General features: G+C 56.1%; 2 protein-coding genes across 2 annotated transcripts; one reads left to right on the top strand and one right to left on the bottom strand.

The window, feature by feature from the left end:
• The first annotated feature begins 997 nt into the window (after positions 1-997).
• On the top strand, positions 998-8,297 carry Calm3 (calmodulin 3). The gene is made up of 6 exons (XM_051162472.1): positions 998-1,156; positions 5,230-5,260; positions 7,190-7,333; positions 7,423-7,529; positions 7,677-7,812; positions 7,934-8,297. The coding sequence occupies exons 1-6, from the start codon at positions 1,154-1,156 to the stop codon at positions 7,960-7,962; spliced, it is 450 nt and encodes a 149-aa protein (XP_051018429.1). The 5' UTR covers positions 998-1,153; the 3' UTR covers positions 7,963-8,297.
• A 7,403-nt stretch (positions 8,298-15,700) lies between these two features.
• Ptgir (prostaglandin I2 receptor) lies at positions 15,701-18,521 on the bottom strand. The gene is made up of 2 exons (XM_051162470.1): positions 17,673-18,521; positions 15,701-16,216 (listed from the first exon to the last, which is right to left on the bottom strand). The coding sequence occupies exons 1-2, from the start codon at positions 18,438-18,440 to the stop codon at positions 15,821-15,823; spliced, it is 1,164 nt and encodes a 387-aa protein (XP_051018427.1). The 5' UTR covers positions 18,441-18,521; the 3' UTR covers positions 15,701-15,820.
• Positions 18,522-22,828: the final 4,307 nt, after the last annotated feature.

Raw genomic sequence — 22,828 nt, 5'->3', positions numbered from 1 at the left:
ATCTTTTAAATTTATATGTGTTTGTCTGTTTACACTGAGTGCAGACGGAGGTCAGAGGACAACTACTTGTGGGAGTCTCCTCATTTCCACCACGTGAATCCCGGGGATCGAACTCATACCATAGAGCTTGCCTGCAAGCGCCTTCACCCGCTGAGCCATCGCGGCGCACTGTACCTGGGTAAGATGGGTGGAACCTTCGAGAGAGGGACGGAACCTTGGAGACCCGGCCACTGTAAAGAGCCGGGCCAGGCCAGGCTCCCAGACCCCAAGATTCTGGACTAAACCATCTTGTGTCTGCTCCAGGGGAGAGCGGAGAAAACCCTTCTTCCTCCTCCAGCCCTTCGGGGCTACTTCCAGGCCGCAGTGACAACGTACACGCATCTCCCAACACCCACACCGTTTCTACCTTCGCCTCTTTATGCCTCCCGGCTCCACAGAGCCACGCAACTCGTGCTGCACACACGCCACCCCCCCGCCCAGCGCACGCGCGTGCACACACACACACGCGCGCGCGCACACACACACACCGCGCGGGGTGGCTCGCCCCACTTTGACGCATTGCAGGGAAGGCCGGACCAATCGGAGCGGCGTTCTCATTTCCGCCACGAGGCGGGCCCAATAGCGGCGCGGCTCACAGAGGGACGCGTCACTCTCCGCCAGCCCGTGCCCCTCCGCCAGAGGGGGAGGGCGGGGGGAGGGGGGGTGGAGGAAGCGGGAGCGGAGGCCATGGGGCTGTGAGAGCGCGGGACCGAAAGTAGTCCGCGCGGCTCGGGGGGCGGGGGGCGGGGGGGGGAGCGCGCGCGCCGCCGGGCTCTGCGGGAGTGGCGAGCCGCGCGGTCCCGCCTGGCGCGGAGGGATCCGGAGGGAGCCGCAGTGCGGCGGGAGCGCGCGCGAGGCGGGGCCGAGGCGGGGCGCGGCGGGGGCGCGCGCGCGCTCTGCGGCCGTTGAGGCACCGTTGGGGCGGGCGGCGGTAGCGGTGGCAGCGGCGGCGGCGGCGGCTGTGGCTGTGGCGGCGGCAGTGGCGGCGGCGGCGCGCGCTGCGGACAAGAGAGAGTGTGGAGGCGCGGACGCGCGGCGGAGCTCGAGCTGCTGCAGCTGCTGCCCGCCGCCAGAGTAACCTCGATCCCGGAGCTCCGGATACCGGTGCCTCGCCATGGTGAGTGAGGCGGCCGAGGTCGGGAGGGGGACCCACCCCCACCTCCCATCCCCGAGACGGCGAGCAAAACCCTGGGAGGGAGAGGCCGGGACCTTCGGGATCGCCCAAGCGGCCCTTGGGACTTCTAGAAGCGGTTTTAGCAGCAGATGGAATTTGGTGGGACCCCGAAACGGACCACCTAAAGGCTTCAATATGCAGCACCGGGGTACACCTCCCCCCTCCCAACCCCCGCCCGGGCAGCATTCGGATTCATCACGGGGCGATTGGTCTTAGAGTCGCATCCACCCCGATCCCCGGGAGGAGGAAATAGGAAACGCCGGCGATGAGGACTTTGGGTCCTAGGGAGAATGCAGGAGGCTGGTCCTGGAGGGGTGGCCGTGGGTTAGGAGAGGGGGACCGGTCGGTTCTTATGGGGGTGTTCTGCAGAGGATAGGACAGATGGGGATCCGGGGTCACTTCTGCACTCTGGACCCCGGTGGGGGAGGGGGGGTCTCCAAGGACAAGCATTGCCGAGGAGGAGGAGGGTCAGGTGCAGGCTGAGGTGAGGAGGAGGCCGAGGTGGGTGGCAGCTAAGGTTAGAAGATGCTCTTGGGGACTGAGGGGAGTTGGGGTCGTAGAGAACGTTTAAAGGAGTAGGAATGTGTTCACGGGTGATGGGGGAACCAGGACCAGGGAGCCTTTTGGAGAAGTACTGTGGTGGGTAGCTGAGAAGGATTCTGAGGTTTTTAGGCTGTTGCACTTGGAAGAGAGAGATTGAAGGGGAGGGTTGGTGAGGCGTGTTTTGTTTGGGTCGGAGAAAAATGGGGTTTCCAAGGTGAGGCATGGGGGGAGGACTTGAGTTTGGGTGGTAGGGTTGAGATTGGACAGGCTTCTACGAGGAAGTCATGGTAGGAGACAATGAATGGCTGCTGAGGTAGGGCCTGGGTTTAGAGGTGGGTGTCTCCGGGGAAAGGTCCCCCGACGCAAAGGCTGATCACTCCGGGGTTAGCAGTGGGCTGCTGCAGAGGCTGTGTGCTCCCCTTTCCCTGGGAAAAAGGGGCTGGGCCAGGCTGAAGGCACCACCGCCGCCGGCAGTGGAAGCAGGTGGGCGGAGTTGTTCCGGTCTCTATTGCGCATTGAAAGCTGCCTGAGATGGGAGCGGGGTCAAAGTTTGGGGTACATCAAATGGGGAGCTATCTTGCTTTAAGTCAGGAAGCCTGGCTCCCTCATTGTCCCTTTGCAGGCCGGGAGAGCTGCCTTTTTCCTCCAGCTTCATGCACCTGCTTCCCTTCGCTGTGCCAAATGACAGTGCAATACAGTACGGCGTGGTGTCGGTGACAGACGCCTAGTCTCATCCCCCTCAGGGTTGGGGCTGCAGCGGCGGGGCCGGAGAAGACCTCCAAAGGACCGTCTCATGGGCGCGAGGGCCACTTGGTTTTTCCGGGCCTCTTCCGCAGCTCCCTACTAGAAACAAAATAGCAAATGACTTCTCCCCTGGTCGTAACCACCCACAACACCCCCAGCCCGCCGCTCCCCCCCCCCCCCCCCCCCCCCCCCCCCCCCCGCCCCAGGCTCAGACTTGGAATCGTGTGCACCACCCTCCCTGGCAAAGCTGGGGAGGACAGGCAGCCGCCACCATGTATCAGATCTCATACTGCTGACACAGACCTGAGGGCTCTTCTTGCGGCCACCCCATCCCCCGCCCTGGGCAGAGCCTAGCTAAAGGGGCCCTGCAGCTTGGGCAGCTGCCAGCAGCCCCCACTCCCCACCTCCAAAGGAGGGTCCCAGCTTTGGCCCTGACCAGCTTTTCTCTCTCTCCGTTTGGAATGGGCAACGTATGGGAGGCAGGAGTCCCTGGTAACTGGCCTTGGACTTTGGCCTGAGCTCCCTGGCTCCTCCTTGGCCTGGGTGAGGAGCCCTGGCCTTGGTTTCTAAGCTCATTTAACACTGCTTTTCTGGCACCGGCTGGGCCTGGGGCAAGAGAGAGAAATAATCCCTTCTTCCTTCCTTACCTCAAACTGTTCTTTCTTGTGTGTGTGTGGCGGGGGCCGTCTCTTTGGAGCCTGAGGTGAAGGCTTTGGGAAACTGGAGACAAACGGGCCAGTCTGCAGTGAAAGCTAACGATCTGGCTGTGCCAGCCACCAGCAATAGTCAGTCTTACTTCTTGGGCCACCGTTCTCCCAGGCCAGCAGCAGCCCTGCCTTGATGTCTACGGCCTTTCCTTGAATTGGGGGGGGGGGGGCTCCTGGATGTCGGGGAGAGTGTCCTACGGGCCCTCCACAGAGCCAGGGCCACGCCTATTTGCAGCAACCTTGACAGTTCCTCCACTGCAGCTTCTAGCTCTTTGGGGGAGAAGTGGCACATAGCAGCCTCCAGAGCCACCCTGGGCCATTATGCAGCCTGCCTTGGACTCCTTGCTCCCTTGTCCTTTTAGTGTCACCAAAAGGGGACGGGGCCAGGGCTTCTTGCAGGCAGTGCTGTGTGATGGGAGGTTCCCTGTGTGGGCTGCCTTTTCCCATACCAGGCCCACGGAAGAGGATGAAAAACAGATGCGCTCCATAGCCGTCCTCCCGCGGCTCCGCTGTGCTCCTACCTCCCCCCCCCCTTACAGCTCCCCCACCCCCCCAAGCACAGGCTGGCCTTGGTAACCAGAAGCCCATTCTCTTGTCACTTTCTGGGAGCAGCCAGCAGCAGTGTCCTCAGGTGTTAGAACCAAGGGGTCGTGTGTCGTGTCGTGTCCCCCCCCCCCCCCCCCCCCCGTTGCTCTTTGCCCAGCCCTCAAGCTCAGGAGGGCAGTGCGAGCAAGGGCTCCTTGGCCTGAGTCATGTTTGATAGCTATGCAGAAGACTATCCATTTGGTCTTTACCATCTCTACCCCACTCCCACCCCGCCCTAACCCCTCTGCAGGCATCTCCCCTCTATCACTTTGGCTCTTCTCCGATACTGCCTGTTTTGGGGCTTGGTCTCAAGTTCCTCTAGATTAACAATACCCTCCCTCCCCCACTCCACCTCACTTGTGAGTATAGTGGGGGTGGGCTGCTATTTTCAAGACCTGCCTCTGCTGGGAGCTCAGGGCCTTAGTAAAATGATGCTGGCGGCTGCCATAGTTCACTTCCGTTTCTGGAGCTTGCAAGCTCAGGCCAGGCTCCTGCTGTGGCCTTGATGCCCCTTGCCCTCACAGGAAGAGAAAAGGGAGCATCATCTGGGCTTCAGTGGCCCCGGGCCCCAGGATGTTAGAGGCTCTTTTGGCAGGATTCACACCTAAAGAAAGAAAACTGGCCCTATTAATCACTTCACAGCTTGAAGGTGGGATCCGGACCCCCCACCCCCATTTTGCCCCTCCCTCAGGGACTTACACACCCTAAAGATAACCAGGGAAGAGCTGAGAGCTGTGTTTCTCCCACATGGCAGGGCTATCTTCTGCCATGGCTGGCCAGCCCAGACTGAAAGGGTTAAAAATTGCAGCACTGAGTCTGGCAGGTGGAAGCCCAAGCTGGGTCTAGTCCTTTGCCACCTTTGGGGCTTGGTCCCCTTGCCCCCAAAGTAACTGAGGTGCACGGGAGGGGGCAGGGCAGCCTCTTGCCTCACCAGGCTTCTTTCGGCCCTCGAGCAATTTGGGGCCACACTGCCTGGGCCTCGTACCTCCGCATAGGAGACCTGTGAGAAACCAGCAAAGATAGCCCCAGACCGCCTCCCTCCGCCCTACCCAGCTACTGGCCTGTTTTGCTTTGGAGCCTTCTAGAGCATTTGATGAGGCCTCTAGGGCAGCTGCTTTTTGCTTCAGCCCCTGGGGGGCTCCCAGAGTGAAACCTCAGCGCCATGTGTACCCTGTCCAGGTTGGGCTGGAGCAGCCCTGCCTCTGGCACCGAATGTTTCCCAGCCTGCACTGGGCAGGCCTGTGGTGCCAGCCCACCCTAACCTGTGCTTTGGGAGTCCTGACTATCCCAGCCCCTGACTCTGACACCCTCTTCTCTTGCCTGGCAGGAATGCCTTAGGGAGCCGGCCTTAGCAGATGGGGGCTGGGCAGGGGGGAGGAGGCCGCATCTAGGGTGGGTCGGTAGCCCCGTGACAGACTGTCCTTCCTCCTTTTCCAGGCTGACCAGCTGACCGAAGAGCAGATCGCAGGTGAGTTTGCTTCTCTGTCCCCGGCCAGATGTCAGCTAGCTCCTGTACCTCATGGACTGTGTGTCCACACCACCTCATGCCAGGCCTGTGTGTGTGTCGAGGAGCTAAGCCAGGTGCTGCCACAGCTTACTCGGGGCCTTGAAGTAAACCTCTCATGCAGGACCTACTTGGCTGTTCCTCCCAGTTCCAGCCAGCTAGGCTGAGGAGGCGTGCCCCCTTACCTCTCCTGTGGATCCCGGAAGATGGCTGGGCACTCCTACCTCTGCTTGCTCACTGCTTCTTTTCCCTCTTCCTGCCCTGTCTCCAGATAGGCAGCTTGCCTGCCCTCTACCAGAGCTCACCTTCCTTGACCCCCAACTTGTGCAGTCAGCCCCTTTCTCTCCCTTGCCTGTGTGGTGCAGGCTTGTCCAGTGGGCCACAGGTGTCCCATTTTCACTTCCTCTTCCCCGGGACCAGGAATCAATTCCTAGAGCATAGGACTTGATTTTGCTGGTCGCCACCCTTGCTTCTATGCCTGGAGCATAGTAGTCCCACATAAATCTACAATAATTGTTCACCTCCCAAACCCCAGTGATTTAATTTTGTGGCCATGCCCCCAACCCAAGCCCCTGGAAGACCAGCAAGAGGACCAAGCAATAGAGCTGTAGGCTGTGTCTCTGGTGTTGCCCCTCTACACCCTATGCTTCTAGAAAGCCTGAGGCAGCTCCCAGTGTTTCTCCTAACCACCACAAAGCTGATTAGAGACCGATGTAAGAAGAAAAACCTCTGCTCCTAGCTTTGCTGACTCTGTGACCAGGTGATAGCCATGGACCTGCTTTCTCAGAGTCTACACTTTGGCCCTGCACAGGTAGAGACCCACCAAGGAAAGATTAAAAAATTGAACTTGTTTGTTGCTCACGGGCTTGGGGGTCATATGACCTGCTGCTGTCTATTGCCAGCAGCCAGGCCTCAGCACAGGGAGATGACTGCGTCCCCGAGGAAACTTGGGACTGTTTCCCCAGAGCACAAGAGTTCAGATTCACAGCTGGCCAGCAGCAGTGCGTGTCCTTCCCACCCCACCTGCCATCCCCATCCTGGCCCTCCTGTAACACAAACACCTCATTTTTCACTGTGTGCCCATTAGCAACACGTCCACCACACCCCTCCACCACCCCCAGCCCACACCCTCTGGGAACAGGCTGCCAGGCATCTGTTCTCAGAGGGTTTGGGGGTGGGGAGCTCTGGGTGCCAAAGTGGGCCCAGTGGGAGGGCAGGAGCCACATGCTTCTCTCCCCTCTCCTGATGCGGCCCCAGCTGTGGCCTTCCCACGCAGCACCACGCTCCTCGTCCTCCTGACTTGGCAGCCATCCCCCTTTGCCTCCCACCCCCTCAACCCCAAGCACTGCCTATCAGCCAAGCCCTGCTGTGGACCACCCCCACATGTCGCTGCCCCCACGGGCTTGGCTCCTCAAGAAGCCGGTAGTGCCCACAGCCGGGGACTGGGCTGGCAGTGCCCAACAGAAGGAATCTGATGCCGCATTTCCTTTTGAGGCTGGCCAGAAGCCTCTGTAGCCTCCCTTTCCCCTCCCCTCCTGCCAATTGGCCTTGGCTACTGAACTTCAGGTGAAGAGTGGTCTTGCTTGCCTGGACCCACTCCATCACTTTGGTCCAGCGCATCATTTGAGAGAGAGGCACCAGAGCCAGGGACCAAGGAGAAACAGGGTGGTCAGCGGGGCACAGCTGCCAGGCCAGGTTGCTCAGCTACATGGGCTGAGGAGATAAAGCTTCTCATGCTATATGGAGAGTAGAGTATGAAAGAAGGGGGGGTACATCAAGGAGAGGGGAGGCCTGACTCCTTCGACTCCCCCCCACACACACACACACACACTCCACCTGCACATGGGTGACCTTAGCCTTTTTGACTCCTGGCACGTTCCTTTCCTTTTCCAGAGTTCAAGGAAGCCTTCTCCCTCTTTGACAAAGACGGAGATGGCACCATCACTACCAAGGAGTTGGGGACTGTGATGAGATCGCTGGGGCAGAACCCCACTGAGGCTGAGCTACAGGACATGATCAACGAGGTGGACGCTGACGGTGAGCCCCACGCACTGCTCGCTCGGTGGCTCGGGGAACGAACTCTCTAGAGGCCTCTGGGTGACAGCTCCCTTCTTCCCCTCTTCTAGGCAATGGGACCATTGACTTCCCAGAGTTCCTGACCATGATGGCCAGGAAGATGAAGGACACAGACAGCGAAGAGGAGATACGAGAGGCCTTCCGTGTCTTTGACAAGGTAAGCAGCCCTGTGGCGGCTGCCAAACCGCAAAGGCAGAGCCCCAGTCTGTGGTGGGGGAGGCGGTTAGCACTCCCTGCCTGCAACAGCTCTCCCACCAGGGGTTGGGGGCCTCAGTGGCAAGCCTCTGTCCCCCAAACCCTCCAGGATGGGAATGGCTACATCAGCGCCGCTGAGCTGCGTCATGTCATGACGAACCTGGGGGAGAAGCTAACGGATGAGGAAGTGGATGAGATGATCCGAGAGGCTGACATCGACGGAGACGGCCAGGTCAACTATGAAGGTGAGTTGTGGTGCGCCTGTGCACACATGTGGAGCATCCTGCAGGCCCCGGGAGGGAGCTAGGGGACCAGCAGGGGCTCAGCCTGTGAGGGCTCAACTCCCCCTCCGCATCTCCTTGGCAGAGTTTGTACAGATGATGACTGCGAAGTGAAGGCCCGGGCAGCTGGCCATGCCCGGCTCCTCCTGATCTCTTCTCGCGCTCTTCTCTCTTCAACACTCCCCCTGCGTACCCGGTTCTAGCAAACACCAATTGATTGACAGAGAATCCGATAAAGCAACAAAAAGATTTGTCCCAAGCTGCATGACTGCTCTTTCTCCCTCCTCCTGACTGTCCCTCCATGTCCCTCATTGCTTCCTTTGGCCTCCCCCCTTTCCCCTTCCCCCTTCCATTCCCATTTTCCAGGCCTGATGCATTCATAAGGTGAACTCCGTTGCCCTGGGGAGCCTCTGCCCTCCTTATCCAGCCCGGATGGCTCTCCTCTGTTTTTTTTGTTTTGGTTTTGGTTTTGGTTTTGGTTTGTTTCCTTTTGTTTGTCCTTCTTTGGGTGCTGGGGTGGCCTCCAGTCCTGTCCCTTCCCAGAGGGGAGGGGAGTGAGGCCTTCGCCAAGTGGAGGAGCCTGTCCTCTGCCACTGTCGCATGCACCCCAGCCCTGTGATTCTGTGTGCAAACCCAGCAGCCTGTGGGGCAGGGTGTCAAGAAGAGGAGGGGTTGTTCCAGGACTGAGGGTGTCGAGGAAAGTGTGGCGGTGACCAGGATGGGGGAGGGGAGAGGGTAGAAAGGGGGCAGGAAGGCCTTGGAAGCTAACATGCTTTTTATTTTTACTGCTGGAGGGGGATGGGCAGAGCGGACGGCACTCGGGTCTCGCTGGCGCTGTTCTGAAACCATCTGGTTGGCTTTCTGAGGTCAGGCTGGGCAGGGGGCTGCCATTGGCCCTCATCCCTCCAGCGATCTCACGCTGTTCTGTAAATACCTGGTGCTAACATCCCATGCCGCTCCCCTATGGCATCCCCAGCCGCCTGCCCAGTTCAGGGCTGGTCCAGGACCGGATGAGGGGATGGTCGCTGTGTAATGTGCTGGTGATCTTTTTCCTTTTCTTTTTCTTTCTTTCTTTTTTTTTTTACCCTTGCCCCTTTATACCCCTTAAAACTTTGGTTTTTGTCCCAAACATGCCGGGCCAACAAAAGGGTGGGGAGAGGGGAGACAAACCCCACCATGCTCACAAAAACCAACCTGCAATAAACACTTATATGGGCCGCCGCACAGAGCACGCAGCGGGCACCTCCTGCCCCTCCGTGGTGACTTGGCATCGCTTTCTGCCCGCCTCTGCCCTCGCCCTGCCTGCCCCACTCCTCAGCGGACAGCATGATCCGTGCGCTTGCGCCCTTGCTTCTGACTCTAGCCTCTGGGACACGTCAGTCAATGTGGGCAGTTCCGTCTGGGTTCCCTTCCCTTCTCTGTTCTCATCTGGCCCCCCCAGGGCGATCACGTTGCTTTTGCTGGGACCTGCCCAGCTTTGAGACTCTCTTCTCCACTCCTCGGCACTAGCCTCGAGCGAGGGAGGGATGGAACATTATCAGGAGACCCAGCCAAGAGTTGAGGGCAAGGGCAGGTAGGCGTGAGGCTGTGGACTTTGCGGAATGTTTCGGGTTTTTTGTTTTTGTTTTTGTTCTTTTTTTTTTTTTTTTTAACCGGGCAATATTGTGTTCAGTTCAAGCTGTGAAGAAAAATATATATCAATGTTTTCCAATAAAATACAGTGACTACCTGTCTGGACTCTTCCATCTGTCCTCAGACCTCCTCTGGGGACAGGTCTCCAAAGGCAAGGATCTGTGTGTATGAGGGAGGACTGCAAAGACAGGCCTGTCACCAAGAGAGCACCCAGAGGTACCTGACCCCAGGGGAAGGAAGGCTGCTACAGCCAAAGGAACTATGGCAACCCTGTGACAGTACAGGACACGAGGGCCAAAGAACATCTAGGCTGGTGGAGCAGAGGATGACAGGTCTTTTGTGTGTGGCCTCCTGGGTAGGGCACCCAATCGAGCCTGGGTGGCACTGATGGCCTGTGTAAGTAGCAGGAGTGTGGCAGAGGGGATCAGACTTGCTTTGAAGTAAAAAAAAGTCAAGTAAAAAAGCCAAGCAGCTGTGGTGACTTGCCCTCAGGGGCCAGCCTGGGCTTCAGAGAGACCCAGTCTCAAAAGACCCAGTCAGTTGCAAAGCACAGCTGTAACTGGACTTCGGTGAGGCTGTCGAGAGAGAAGGTCTTGTCCTCTGGGGATGCCTGAGAATTGGGGTGGGAGAGCTCCCAGCTGCCCGTTCCTCTCGCCACTCCTAATTTCAAGGGCTGGGCTTTAGATAAGACTTTTGTTTGTTTGTTTGTTTGTTTGTTTGTTTGTTTGTTGAGACAAGGCTTCTCTGTGTAGCCTTGGCTGTCCTAGACTCGCTTTATAGACCAGGCTGGCCTCGAACTCACAGTGATCCGCCTGCCTGGGTTTAAAGGTGTGTGCCACCACCGCCCGCCTGATAAGGCTGCTTTTGGGCCCAGAGAGATGGCTCAGCAAACAAAAGCCCAACAGTCTAAGTCAACTGCTGTGGCGTCTGTGGTCCCAGGCCTCCAGTGATGGGATGGCAGAGTCTGTTTAGAGACCCTGCTTCAAAGCAAGGCGAGAGGACAGCCTACTGACCCCATATGTGACAGCATGCACACAAGGCAAATGAGGCCACTTGGGCCACATCCTACTTCTTCCTGGGCCTCAGTTTACTAAAATGAGAAATACTGAAATATTAGAAATAACCCCTGTGTTGTACCACCGTGTATTCCCTTGGCCACCCAGCCAGGTGTCCCACTCGTGGTGGCCGTATTCTGGCATAGGCACATGAACTGGAGATTTGTTTTGTTTTGTGACAGGAGGCCTAAGCTGATAAAACCTCCTACTTCTTGGAAGTGGTACATACTCAGGTTTTCCCATCCCCTGCTCGCTGGCCTCCCAGACGCTAAGCGTCTAGCTACAGCATAGGCCAGCACAGGCCCCGCCGCCTGTGTGCTTCTTCATCCTTATGATGCTTGGGAAGACTTATTACCCGCAGCCACGCCACATTATTAAATAACCACCACACTGCCCCTTCTGTTTCTTTTTTTCCCCCAAGACAAGGTTTCTCCATGTAACCTCACCTGTCCTGTACTCGCTCTGTAGACCAGGCTGGCCTCGAACTCAGAGATTTACCTGCCTCTGCCTCCCTGAGTGCTGAGGTTAGAGGCGTGCCCCACCACCGCCACCACCACACCCAGCTCCCCCTTCTTAACTTTTACAAACCAAAGACGCACAGCACTCAGCTTCCGACTGTCCCAGAGTGAGAGGACTAAGGGCTGGCTGCCACAGCCCAAGGCCATTGAAGGGCTTTTCGGGGAGTCGTGTCCAGGTCAGGTTCCCAGCTCTAGGCCAACTAGAACCTGGTCCCCTCACTTCCCAGCAGACAGCCCATGAAGCAAGAAGAGGCCCCTTCTAGGTGTCATTCTCAGGGTGGCCAGCAGATGGAGCCACGAGCACAGAAGGCCTGCCGCTCAGGGCCTTGAGCCTGGTGTATATTATTGGTGTGCTGTTTAACGGTTCATTACAATTTAGTTTCTTTAGCAACTTGGGAAGCTCTTGGCTGGCTGCAGTTTGGTGCAGTTGGGTGGTGTGGCTGGCCTTACAGGAGATGCACATGTTCACCTTTGCTAGGGACAGCTCTCTGACCTCATTAATTTCCTCAGCATGGCTCCCAATGTTCCTGATGTCTGTCTGTCTATGTGTGTGTGTGTGTCTCTCTCTCTGTCCGGCCCCCGTCTGTGTGTGTCTGTCTGTGTATGTCTCTCTCTCTGTGTCTGTCTGTCTGTCTGTCTGTCTCTCTCTCTCTCTCTCTGTCTGCCTGTCTATCTGTGTCTCTCTCTCTCTGTTTCTGTGTGTGTCTGTCTGTGTCTCTGTGCCTCTCTCTCTCTCTCTCTCTCTGTGTGTGTGTGTGTCTCTGTCTCTGTGTGTCTGTCTGTCTGTCTCTGTCTCTCTCTTTGGTTTTTCGAGACAAGGTTTCTCTGTATAGCCTTGACTGTCCTGGACTCGCTTGGTAGACCATGTAGACTATGCTGACCTCGAACTCACAGCCATCCGCCTGCCTCTGCCTCCCGAGTGCTGAGATTGAAGGCGTGCACCACCACACCCGGCGGGTCTTCATTTCTGTAACTGAATGAAGCCTCTATGATGAAAGCAGACCCACTCCCAGCAGTCCACTCTGGACTCCCACCAGACCGTGGCGGGCTTCAGGGATTTTCCCTCACCCATCCGTGTGCCATGCCCTACCTATCTTTCCTCGGCCCAATTTGTACTTTCACAGATGGATGTGATTATTCATCCGTTGTCTGCTGTACTGTGAGCCAAGCAGGGCCGAGGCTGTGCCACTCACTTACTGCTCCAGCAGACACTGAGTAGCCCACAGCAGGCCCAAGGGAAAGCTTGAGGAATTACTAACACATGAGTGGCCTGAGAAACCAGTGAAGTCTTGGACGCCAGAGTCAGAAATGAAACACAACAGAAACACTCCCTGCTGCTCAGCTGGATTGCTTCCTAAATCTCACGCCCAATTCAGCCACCACCTCCAAGAAGCCCTCCCTGATCTCCCCTCCCCAAGCCCTGCCCACGTGAACACAGGGCTGTCTTCTTCACTGAACAGAGAGCCCCAGGAGGGCAGAACCAGGGTTGTACCTGTCACTGGCATGTCCCTAACAACACAAAGGACACACCACAATATGAGAGGCCAGACATAGATATATTCTGGCAGGCTGCCATCATGAGACCAAAACGTATCAGAAAGGAGTCAAGGAGGAGGCAAAGGTTTTTTTGGGGGGGCAGGGGGGCGGTTGATTTTTCGAGACAGAGTCTCTCTGTGTAGCCTTGGCTGTCCTGGAATCACTTGTAGACCAGGCTGGGCTTGAGCTCAAAGCAATCTGCCTGCCTCTGCCTCCCGAGTGCTGGGGTTAAAGGTGTGCACCACCGCCTGGCTCTGAGGCGAAGTTTAAGTATGATTTTTTTCCATGTTCTGGGGTGCTAGGGGTTGACTCCCGAGACTCACACTCATGAAATGCATGTTTCACCCTGAGCAGGAACGCCTCCACCCCCCACCCCTGCCCTGGTACCGAACGTTGAATATTGAGCCCAGGGCCACTGCTAGGCAGGCGCTAACCACTGAACCACACTTTTCTAAACCAGAGCTGCCCTTAAGCTCTGTATGGCTGAGGGTCAGCTTGAACTTCCTAACCTCCTTCCTCTACCTGCAAAGAGAGGACAGGCGTACACCACCGTTTGTTTGTTTGGGTTTTTGGGGGGGAGGGTTGGTTTTTTCGAGACAGGGTTTCTCTGTGTAGCCTTGGCCATCCTGGACTCACTTTGTAGACCAGGCTGGCCTCAAACTCACAGCGATCCACCTGCCTCTGCCTCCCGAGCACTGCCTTTGTTTGTTTTACACATTGCCTTCCTATCTAGATTAGCCTCACACTCTCAGTCCTGCCTCAGCCCGTCCATCACTGAGATTATGGGCATAAGCCACCATGCCCAGCTGACATCATTAATAGTTTCATCTGATATTATTCCGCTGGGATTGACATGAAGCTGGGCATGGTGGTCTACACCTCACATCCCAGCCTAGGGAGGTAGAGGTAGGAGGATCAGAGATTTGGAGGTTATCCTCTGCTATATGGCAATTCTAGACTAGCCTGGGCTACAGGAGACCCTGTCTAAGAAGTTTAAAGGTGGGCTAGGATGATGGTTCCGTGGGAAAAAGCACATGGCAATATAATCATGAAGTCCAGACCCCAGCACCCACTTAGCAAGCTGGATGCCCCAGCACACTGAAAACTCCAACCCAAAGGGGCTCAGTGCCCTCGCCTGGCTTCTGGACACACGCATGCACGCGTGCACGCGCGCGCGCACACGCTTCTGAACATGTGCAAAGATGCACATATGCAAAGACACACATACACATACAGAGACAGACACACAGAGAGAGAGACAGACAGACAGACAGGGAGAAGGGACACAGAGAGAGACAGCTAGAAATAGAGGAGAAAGACAGACAGACAAGGGGTTGGGGGAGACACACACAAATCTTTTTTTTTTTTTTTTTAACAACATGGAAGTTTCTAGAAGCCTTCATTATTTTTCAGTATTACATTTTTTTTATTGTGGTAAAATACCCATAAATAAAAATCACCATTTTAAACCATTTTCCGATTACAGGCAATTCAGTGGTACCTGGACCATTTACAGCAACTGTCCCCATACAGTACTTTCCAGGACCTGCTTTCTGCTCACCTCAGCCTGGTCTGTTCTGTGACTTTATCTGTGGTTATTTGGTTTTGGAGACCCACTCCAAACTGTCCCAGGCTGTCCTTGAACTCTCTGTAGTACCTGAGGATGACCTTGAACTCCAACCCTTCTGCGCAAGCATAGAGTTGGGGTTGCAGGCATGTGGCGCAGAACAGGCTTACCTCAGCCTGCTTTCACCTCTCCCAACACGCCTTGCTCTTCCTGAATGTGATCTGAAATATATTTACTAGGGGGGGAAAAGTCAAAAGAATTCCTTGCTCTGTTTCCTAATTAATGTTTGTCCAGGCAACAATATTGACAGCAAAAGCAGTAATAGTAATGCCCACTGAGCGAAGATGCTTTTTTGGGAGAGGGTCACTTAATGCTCACAGCAGCCCTGTCAGATTTGAGTGGAAAGGTCACCGAGGTACAAAGAGGCCATGAGAAAGTGGGAGATACAGACCTACTCCACATTTTCACTGTGTGCCCCAGGCTGGGGTATTGCCCTCTCTGGGCCTTGGTTCTACCCTCCCAGGATAAGCTTTGTTAATACGCTGCCAAGCAGATGCAGTGGGAGGTCAACCGACCAGGGAGGCTGAGAAACAGGAACCCAAGGCAGCAATGAGGAGCATCTGTTTGCCCTCCCCTAGCCCAACCCTCCAGCTGACTCACTTCCCTTCATGCCAGTCAACTCATTCCCAAGGGCCCCCCTCAGGAGGACCTTGTCTGTGTGTCCCCCCCTTCCGCCCCACCTCCAGTCCCCAGGCAGGCAGAGTTGACACCTGCTGACTTCAGACTCCCCTGGGAGTTTGTTGGATGAATAAGGGAGATCTTTGCAGAAGTTCCAAAGATGGTAAGCCGAGGTCCAGTTCTAAAAGGAGGCAGCTCGGTGCAGGATCGCAGGTGGAGGGGAGGGGGGCAGGGGAGGGGCCCTGGGGGAGAGACAGGCTTGGGATGTGAAGCAACATTCCTATGAAGTCCTTGGGGTCCCCTGTGCGTGCAACATCAGCACCATCTCTGTCTTGTCCTCTGTCCTCCCCCAAAGTTCACACGGTACACTCCCCCCCCCTCAAGCTGAGGCATTTCTCAGGTCACTTCACGTGTCCAGTAATGTCACCTGTAGTTCAGTGGTCTTCTCCCTCTCCACTTCCTTTTAGGATTCAGGACCCCCCAAGTCAGATAGGGGATGGGAAAAGGACGGGGGAGACAGAGACATTTCTGAGAAAAGTTGCTGGACCCGCTTGGGAGAGGGCATGGCTGCGTCCCCTGGGGACCTGGGGTGGGCAGCCAGGGGCCCCCTCGGTGGAAGAGGAGAGCAGACGCTCTTAACCCCAGCTGACTTGAGTCCACAGAAGCCTCTGGGAATTTTTCTGCTCCCTAAATATTTAGACAGTGAGATGGATGGAGAATCCCAGGGCCAGAGCAGCTTGGCCAGGCCCTGGTTATTTTTGAGAGACTCCTTCTTGAGAGCCACAGACCCTTCAGCATCCCTCACCCTCTTTCTGAGGCCTGTAGCCACCACCCCAAAAAGGAGGACGAACAGCAGCAGACACCCGCAGACTTTGGGGGTCAAATATGTGGCTTCCACCATTGTCCGCTGAGTCCCTGATGTGATGTGCCTTCTGGTCTGGCGACACCAAGCCCAGGATGACAGGCAGGACCAGCTTAGTTAGCAATCAACAAAGGGAGCAGGCAACCATGGCTTCCGTTTTGGGTGGCCTTCCCATAGAGCAACTGTCACCGCCAGACAGAGGGACAGCAGCCAACGGTGTCACCTGCCCGGTGCCCCAGGCTGACAGGGGTACCCAGGTCCCTTCCTTAGCCTGAAGAGTAGTGGGAGCTTGCGGGTCTCTTCTCCCCGACGCGGGCCGGGGAAGGGGCGTCTGCAAGTCCCCGTGGGCAGTACGGACACAGGAGCAACATAACCAGAGCTTGAGACGCTGGAAGACAGCCTTGCGGAAAAGGATGAAGACCCAGGGGTCCAAGATGGGGTTGAAGGCATTGAAGCGGAAGGCGAGGAGGTCCCCCATCTCGCTGCTGTCTGGGGTGATGGCCTGGGTGAAGCCTCGGATCTGAGGGGCAGGGCAGGTGTCAGATGCGTCGCTTGGGCTTCCCCTTCCCCATCTCCTTATACCCCCACCTCCCACTTCTTACCCACGGGGATGAGGGGCTGTGTGTGGCAGGTTGGAGGGGAAGGAAATGAGATAAGATGAAGAAAGATGCAGAGAGAGTTGCTAACATGTGGCTGCATCCGGGGAGCAGAGGACAGGAAAGCCCCAGGAGACAGCAGAGGGAACACAGGACAGGGCACTGGGTACCCACCTACCAGACCCACCCTTTGCAGCTGAGGCAACCTTCTCCATTCCCCAACCCCCCCTCTAGTGCCCCCCCACTGTAGATGCCTGAGCCCTTCGAAGCTCCCAAACCCTCATGTGAGCCACCCTTGGAGGTAGGTTTGTCAGCCATTGTTAACCCTCAAAAGATTAGCTGGGCGTGGTGGCGCACCCCTTCAATCCCAGCACTTGGGAGGCAGAGGCAGGTGGATCGATGTGAGTTCGAGGCCAGCCTGGTCTACAAGAGAGATGTCCAGGACAGCCAAGGCTACACAGAGAAACCCTGTCTCAGAAAAACAAAGGAAAGGCTGCAGCGCCCCCAAATCTATCCCAAGCCCTATTCTAACACCCAGCATACAGGTGTGACTTTATGCCACCCCACACAGGCTGCTGCCGTGGGACGGACAGTACGAGGCTCCTGTGGGAAACAGTGTGAGAGGCTGTAAGGGTAGGGAAGGCAGGGTTGGGGTCTGGGCTCGGGGAGTGAGTGGGGTACTCTCAGTTGGTTATTGGCCGGGCTCCAGGATGAGAGAGCCAGGATGGACTCAGCTTGGGTGATCATGGGCAACAGGCACTATCATCCCTCTGTGAAGAGGGTGACAGGATGGGACCTTGGTGTCATTTCCTGCCCAGTGCTGCTGAACCGATTGTGTAAGATCAATTTGAAATTCATCTGAAGAGGCATTTGGAAGCCGCTAAGCATTGTGTCAGCAGAAAGCAAGTACTCATGAGCTGTGGGTCTGTTATCACAGTGGTGTGTTTGATTGAAGATCTGGGCTAAGAGGTGTTGACAGGGGACAACTAAGGGGGGGGGAGCGGGGGTTGCGGGGGGGAGGTGCGAGGGGGGAAGTGGCATCTAGTGGAGAAAAAAAAAAGTGGAGAGACTTCTTAAGAGTAGTCAGAGGTAGCCGGGCATATTGGCGCATGCCTTTAATCCCAGCACTTGAGAGACAGAGGCAGGCGGATCTCTGTGAGTTCAAGGCCAGCCTGGTCTACAAAGCGAGTCTAGGACAGCCAAGGGAAAAAAAGTAGTCAGGGGTTGTTGGATGGTATGCAAAGTCATTGTCTGGCCCATTTTGTGCCAAATGAACATGAGAGAGAGAGACAGAGAGACAGAGACAGAGAGAGACAGAGACAGAAGAGCTGCATGCTGCCCTCCCTCCCATCCCCCTGCTCACCACCAAGGGACACTCACCGTGAGAGGCAGGGAGCACACAGCCATGATGCCTGTCATTAGAGCCAGCAGCATCAGGTGGTCAACCTCATCTTCTCGCGCCCGAGAGGTTGGCACCGACGAGCCGTGGTGGCGTCTCTGTTGACGGTACATGTGACAGAGGCTGAGAGTGACCGAGCCGTTGCAGAAGACGATGCAGGTCACCAGCAGGGCCATGAGACTGGCGTAGGCCAGGGAGAAGGCACAGCCACCCAGCTGGGTAGAACGCATGCGGATGAAGCACCAACTCCCGGGACAGTACTGCTGGTGCTCGCCCAGGCCCAGCAAGGGCAATGAGCAGAAGAGGCAACAGAAAGCGTAGATGGCAGGCAAGGCCAAGCGGGCACAGCGTGGCCCGTCCAGCTGGGCGTACAGGTAGGGGTGACTGAGTGCCAGGCATCTCTCCACAGCCATGGTAAAGAGAATGAGGGTAGAGGCCAGGCCAAAGAAAGTCATGGCAAAGGCGAAAGTGTCACACAGTGCTGAGCCACCGTGGGCCAGGCCCAGTAGCGAGCTGTTGCGAGCATAGGCCACGAACACCGCAGGGCTCAGAAAGCACGTGCCCAGCAGATCTGTCACCGCCAGCCCAGTGACCAGCACTGCAAAGGCTGATGGGTGTGACCTCCTTCGCATAGCCAAGATGCCCAGGGCCAGCCCATTGCCCACGACACCAGCCACGAACATCAGGGTGCTGGTGGCAGGTCCTACCGAGTCTCGAACGTAGGTGAGGTTCCGGCAGGAATCTGCCATGCCCTGTTCACTCCCAGCCACTCGCAGCGAGAGGGCTCCCAGGGGTGACGGGGAGTTGGGGCGGCGGTGCGCACCAGGATGTCCACTGCTGGCCACGGGTCCTCACAGCCGCTGGGCACTTCCAATGGATCCCCAGTTCCAGGTATGTGTTTCCGTCTTTCGCTTTTTATTTTTGTTTTCTCCAGTGTTCCTCCTTCTTCTCGGCCAGTCCTTCCGTCTCTTGAAGTCTCTTTCCTTGTCCCCTTGTGCCTCGAGTCCCCTTCCTCTGCGGTTCTCTGCCACCTCCTTTACAGTTCTGTACCTCCCCCCAGACCCTTCGGCACCTCTGCCTTCTGTCTCGCCTTTCCCTGTCTGCGGGTCTGTGTAGGTCTCTCTCAGCTTCTCCCTCCCGAGGGCCCGCCCTCCCTCCCTCAGCTTGCCTGCTCGCCCCAGCTTTTTTCATTTCCTCTCTGCCCCGCCCTCTCCTCCCCCTGAGCTGGTCTCCAGAGGCCCCCTTGGGCTCCCTGCCTGCTTTCCCTGGCCTGTACCCCATCTCGTGCTGTGGGCATCCATCTCTTGCCTCGGCCTCTCTTCCTATCCCTGCCTCACAGTCCCCAACACAAACACCTGCTGCCACCACCCCATGCTCAGCCTCTACTGTTTTTTTTTTTTTTTAACAGCCCCAGCATCTCACCTCTGTCTCTGTGTGTCTCTCTCTGTCTCTGTCTCTACCACCACCAGCAGCAGCAGCAGCAGCAGCACCCCGGTTCATATCTAAGTCCCTGTCCATGTCATGGAGGTTCAGAGCGCACCAGGGGAGCCAGGCAGGCCCTAGTTCTGTTTGAACTGTCTATGAGTGGCCTCTGAGAGCTATTCTGGGCTTCAGGCCCCGGGGTTAGGGCCTGGCCCTGGGATTGAGAAATGACCAAAACATTCCGATGTAGTGTTTTCCAGACACCAGGGAGAACCCTGCTCCCTGGACACAATTCACTCCTTCCAGGAGTTGAGGAAAGAGGCGGCCTGGCCAGACCTCATCCTGGCCTTTTAGATTAGGATCGCAGAGTCCCTGTGTCAGGACACACAGTCCCTCCGAGGTCTCCACTTTACAGGGCTCTGGTGACCCACCACTAAAAGTTGACCTCTGGCTTCTCACCATAGCACTTGGAGGCCCCAGGCCAAGTGCTAATGACATTGGCCTCCCACAATAATGCTTTGGCGGAGGGTGGCCATCTCAGGCTCCAGCATTGCTCCCACACACAAGACTCCCTCTCATCCTCCTTCGACATATGCCTTCCGCCCCCTTACACACCCCCACCCCCTGCCCCATGCCATGTCCCTCGGGCCGGTGTGTCAGCCCAGCTGTCAGCGCAGTGGTCATGGGACCTTCTCACCGACTCCATAGTTCCTGCTTTCTCACAGCTGATGAGAGCCGGAGGGGACCTTAAGAGACCCTGCTCCCCCCCCCACCCCCAGTGACCCTTTGTGGCTTTTTATCTGTTCTTGCCGCTTCTGTTAGTGTTCTGTTCTGGTTGGGAGAGAATCTCACTCACGTGGCCCAGGCTGGCCTCAAATTTTCTGTGTAACCAAAAATGATCTTAAACATAAAAAAAGAAAGAAAGAAAGAAAGAAAGAAAGAAGGAAAAAAAAAGATGTATGTGTTAATGTGTGGGTGCACTCATGCCATGGTGTGCATGTGGAGGAGGTCAGACGACAACTTGTAAGAGTCAGTTTTTCTCTCTCTTTCCACCATGTAGGGTCCCATGGCTCAAACTCAGATGTCCACTTGGCACCAAGCCCAGCAAGCTTTGTTTTGTTTTTGTTTGTTTGTGTGAGGCCAAGTCTCACCCTGTTGCCCAGGCTGGCCTCAAACCCTCTCAACAATTCTCTTGCCTCTGTCTTCAGCATGCTAGCATGAAAATTCTGTGCCCTCAGCCAGCCATGTTGGTGCACGCCTTTAGCCCCAGCACTCAGGAGGCAGAGGCAGCCAGATCTCTGTGAGTTCGAGGCCAGCCAGGCCTACCAGGACAGCCAAGGCTACACACAGATAAATCCTATCTTGGAAAAAAAAATTCTGTGCCCCTACACACATACCCGGTTGTGACACCTTGTTTTTCAGTTTTGGTGAAGAGGTTACATATCTGTTTGACTTTCGTTTCTGATGTATTGATGGTCCTGGGTAAGGACAGTTAATTTACCGGAGTCTCCTCCTCCATGGTATGAGTTGTGTCCCACCAGCCTCCCAGGCGTATGTAACTGAGGGTGTCCAGCATCCCACCCACCCCAGGCCTGCCTCGTAGCAGGGGAAAGGCCTGTGTGGAGGCGGTTCCCTGGCACTAGGGCTGGACTGCAGGCAGCCGCTGCCTTGCCCTCTCTGTCCCCACCCCGGTGACCACATCTTCCTATCACCCATGCCCAGCTGGCATCCCTGGTTTCCGACAGGATGGATCCCCAGTTCCAGCTGCTTCTGGGGATCCCCAAAGGACCACCTAGCACTTCTCTAGGGAGTGAGGAGCCTGATGCAGGCAGGGAGGGGGTGTACGCCTGCAGGCCATGTGGTCCCTGTCGTGGCCTCTGGTTCCCAGGCAGCCCAGAGGGAACTCAGGAAGTCATGTCATATTAATGAAGGATGACGCCTGGCAGGCAGGCTTGGCAGCCTCTCTCGGCATCATGGGAGTTTCAAGGAGGAGGTGGGACCTCCATTTCCCGGAGCTTTCTCCTGCTGATTTCCTGTCCCCATCACCATCACTTAGCATTCGGGAAGTCCCCTGGCTTTTACGCCCAGGGGCCTTGGACAAGCTCCCGCACCCTCCTAGGGCCTCGGTTTCCCCTCTTACACCTCCAGCAGCCTCTGCTCCAGATGCCTCTGCCCTGCTCCTGGGTCAGAGGTAGGGTAGCTCAGGGTGTGGTGCAGTGCACTCCAGAGGTGTAGGTAAAAGAATGAGACGTTCAGGGTCATCCTCAACTTGACAGTGAGTGCCGGGCCAGCCTCAAGCTGCACAAGGCTTTCTCTCCAAAGGTCAGAGAGCAAGCAGAAGCAGGTAGGGGTAGCACCAACCATAGCTCTCTCTCTCTCTCTCCTGATGATGCTGATGACGGAGCAATGGGAGGCTGGGCTCTATGCCAAGGTTACCCCCTTGTCTGGTGCCAGGTGCCTCTATGTGAGGGGGTGGACCCTCTGAACCCCTCACGTGGTTTTCAGGGACAGAGTGCAGCAGTGGGAGCTACTCAGGGGGGATGAGTCAGCAGATTGTTTACTACCCACCACAGACAACAGGGTTTCAACCTCCCCAAGGGACCCCAGGGCTCTTCAGAGGAGGAAGGACAGGGCAGACACTACAAGGAAGGGCACTTACTCAGAGACCCAGTTCCCAATGGTGAGGGAGACGGGGACCAGAGAAAGGATGATGGGAGCCTGGAGCTTGGCTTGTGAGACTGCAAGTTACAGGGTGTGTGTGTGTGTGTGTGTGTGTGTGTGTGTGTGTGTGTGTGTGTGTATGTGTAACACTGTACAGCCTCTGTGGGTGTCTTATTAACTCTTCATTGGCCAGGTCCTTAGCTGGCTGCTTTCTGGCAGGTGGGAATAGAGTAGACACAGAAGACTTAACAGGTCAGGGTATACACAAATATGGCCCGGTATACAGACATGTAATTTGCCCAAAAAATGTGTATTTCTTCATTTTATGATTATGTGTGTTTTGCTCACACATATGTCCGTGCACCATGTGCATACCTAGTGCCCAAGAAGGTCAGAAACATATGCTGGATTTCCTAGAATTGGAGTTATAGACACTTATGAGCCACCATGTGAGTGCTGGGGATCAAAGCCAGGTCCTCTGCAAGTGCCCTTATCCGATGAGCCGTTCCTCCACCTCCACCAGTATGTATGTATGCATATGTATATGTGTGTGTGTGTATATATATATATATATATTTTTTTTTTTTTTTTTTTGTGTGCTGTGCTCAGATAGGCAGGTGTCTGTGAAGTGTGTGAGGGTATGTGCACGGCTAGCTCACAGGTGTCCTTGCAGGCATGTATTCAGATGTCACAGCTCGCGGGTCTTTTTTTTTTTTTTTTTTCTTTCCCCATCTCTCTATTCATTGAGTTTGAGTATGTTTTTGCTCATGTGCCAAGGCATACTTCAGTCAGAGGGCAACTTGTGGGTATTGGTTCTCTTCTTCCACCATATGAACCAGTCATAGGGATTGAACTCAGGTCTTCGGGCTTGGTGGAAGGTGCCGTTCCAAGATGAGACATCTCCCCTGGCCCACTTCTCACAGCTCACTGTGTCATCTTAGGAAAAAGGCTTCCCTTCCATGTTCTTCGATAAACATCAGCCGGGCGGTGGTGGCGCATGCCTTTAATCCCAGCACTCAGGAGGCAGAGGCAGGCAGATCTCTGTGAGTTCAAG

Source organism: Acomys russatus, chromosome 19, assembly GCF_903995435.1.
Source record: "Acomys russatus chromosome 19, mAcoRus1.1, whole genome shotgun sequence".
Lineage (NCBI taxonomy): Eukaryota > Metazoa > Chordata > Mammalia > Rodentia > Muridae > Acomys > Acomys russatus.
Note: the sequence above shows the minus strand (reverse complement) of the source record. Positions and strands in the feature narration are given on the sequence as shown.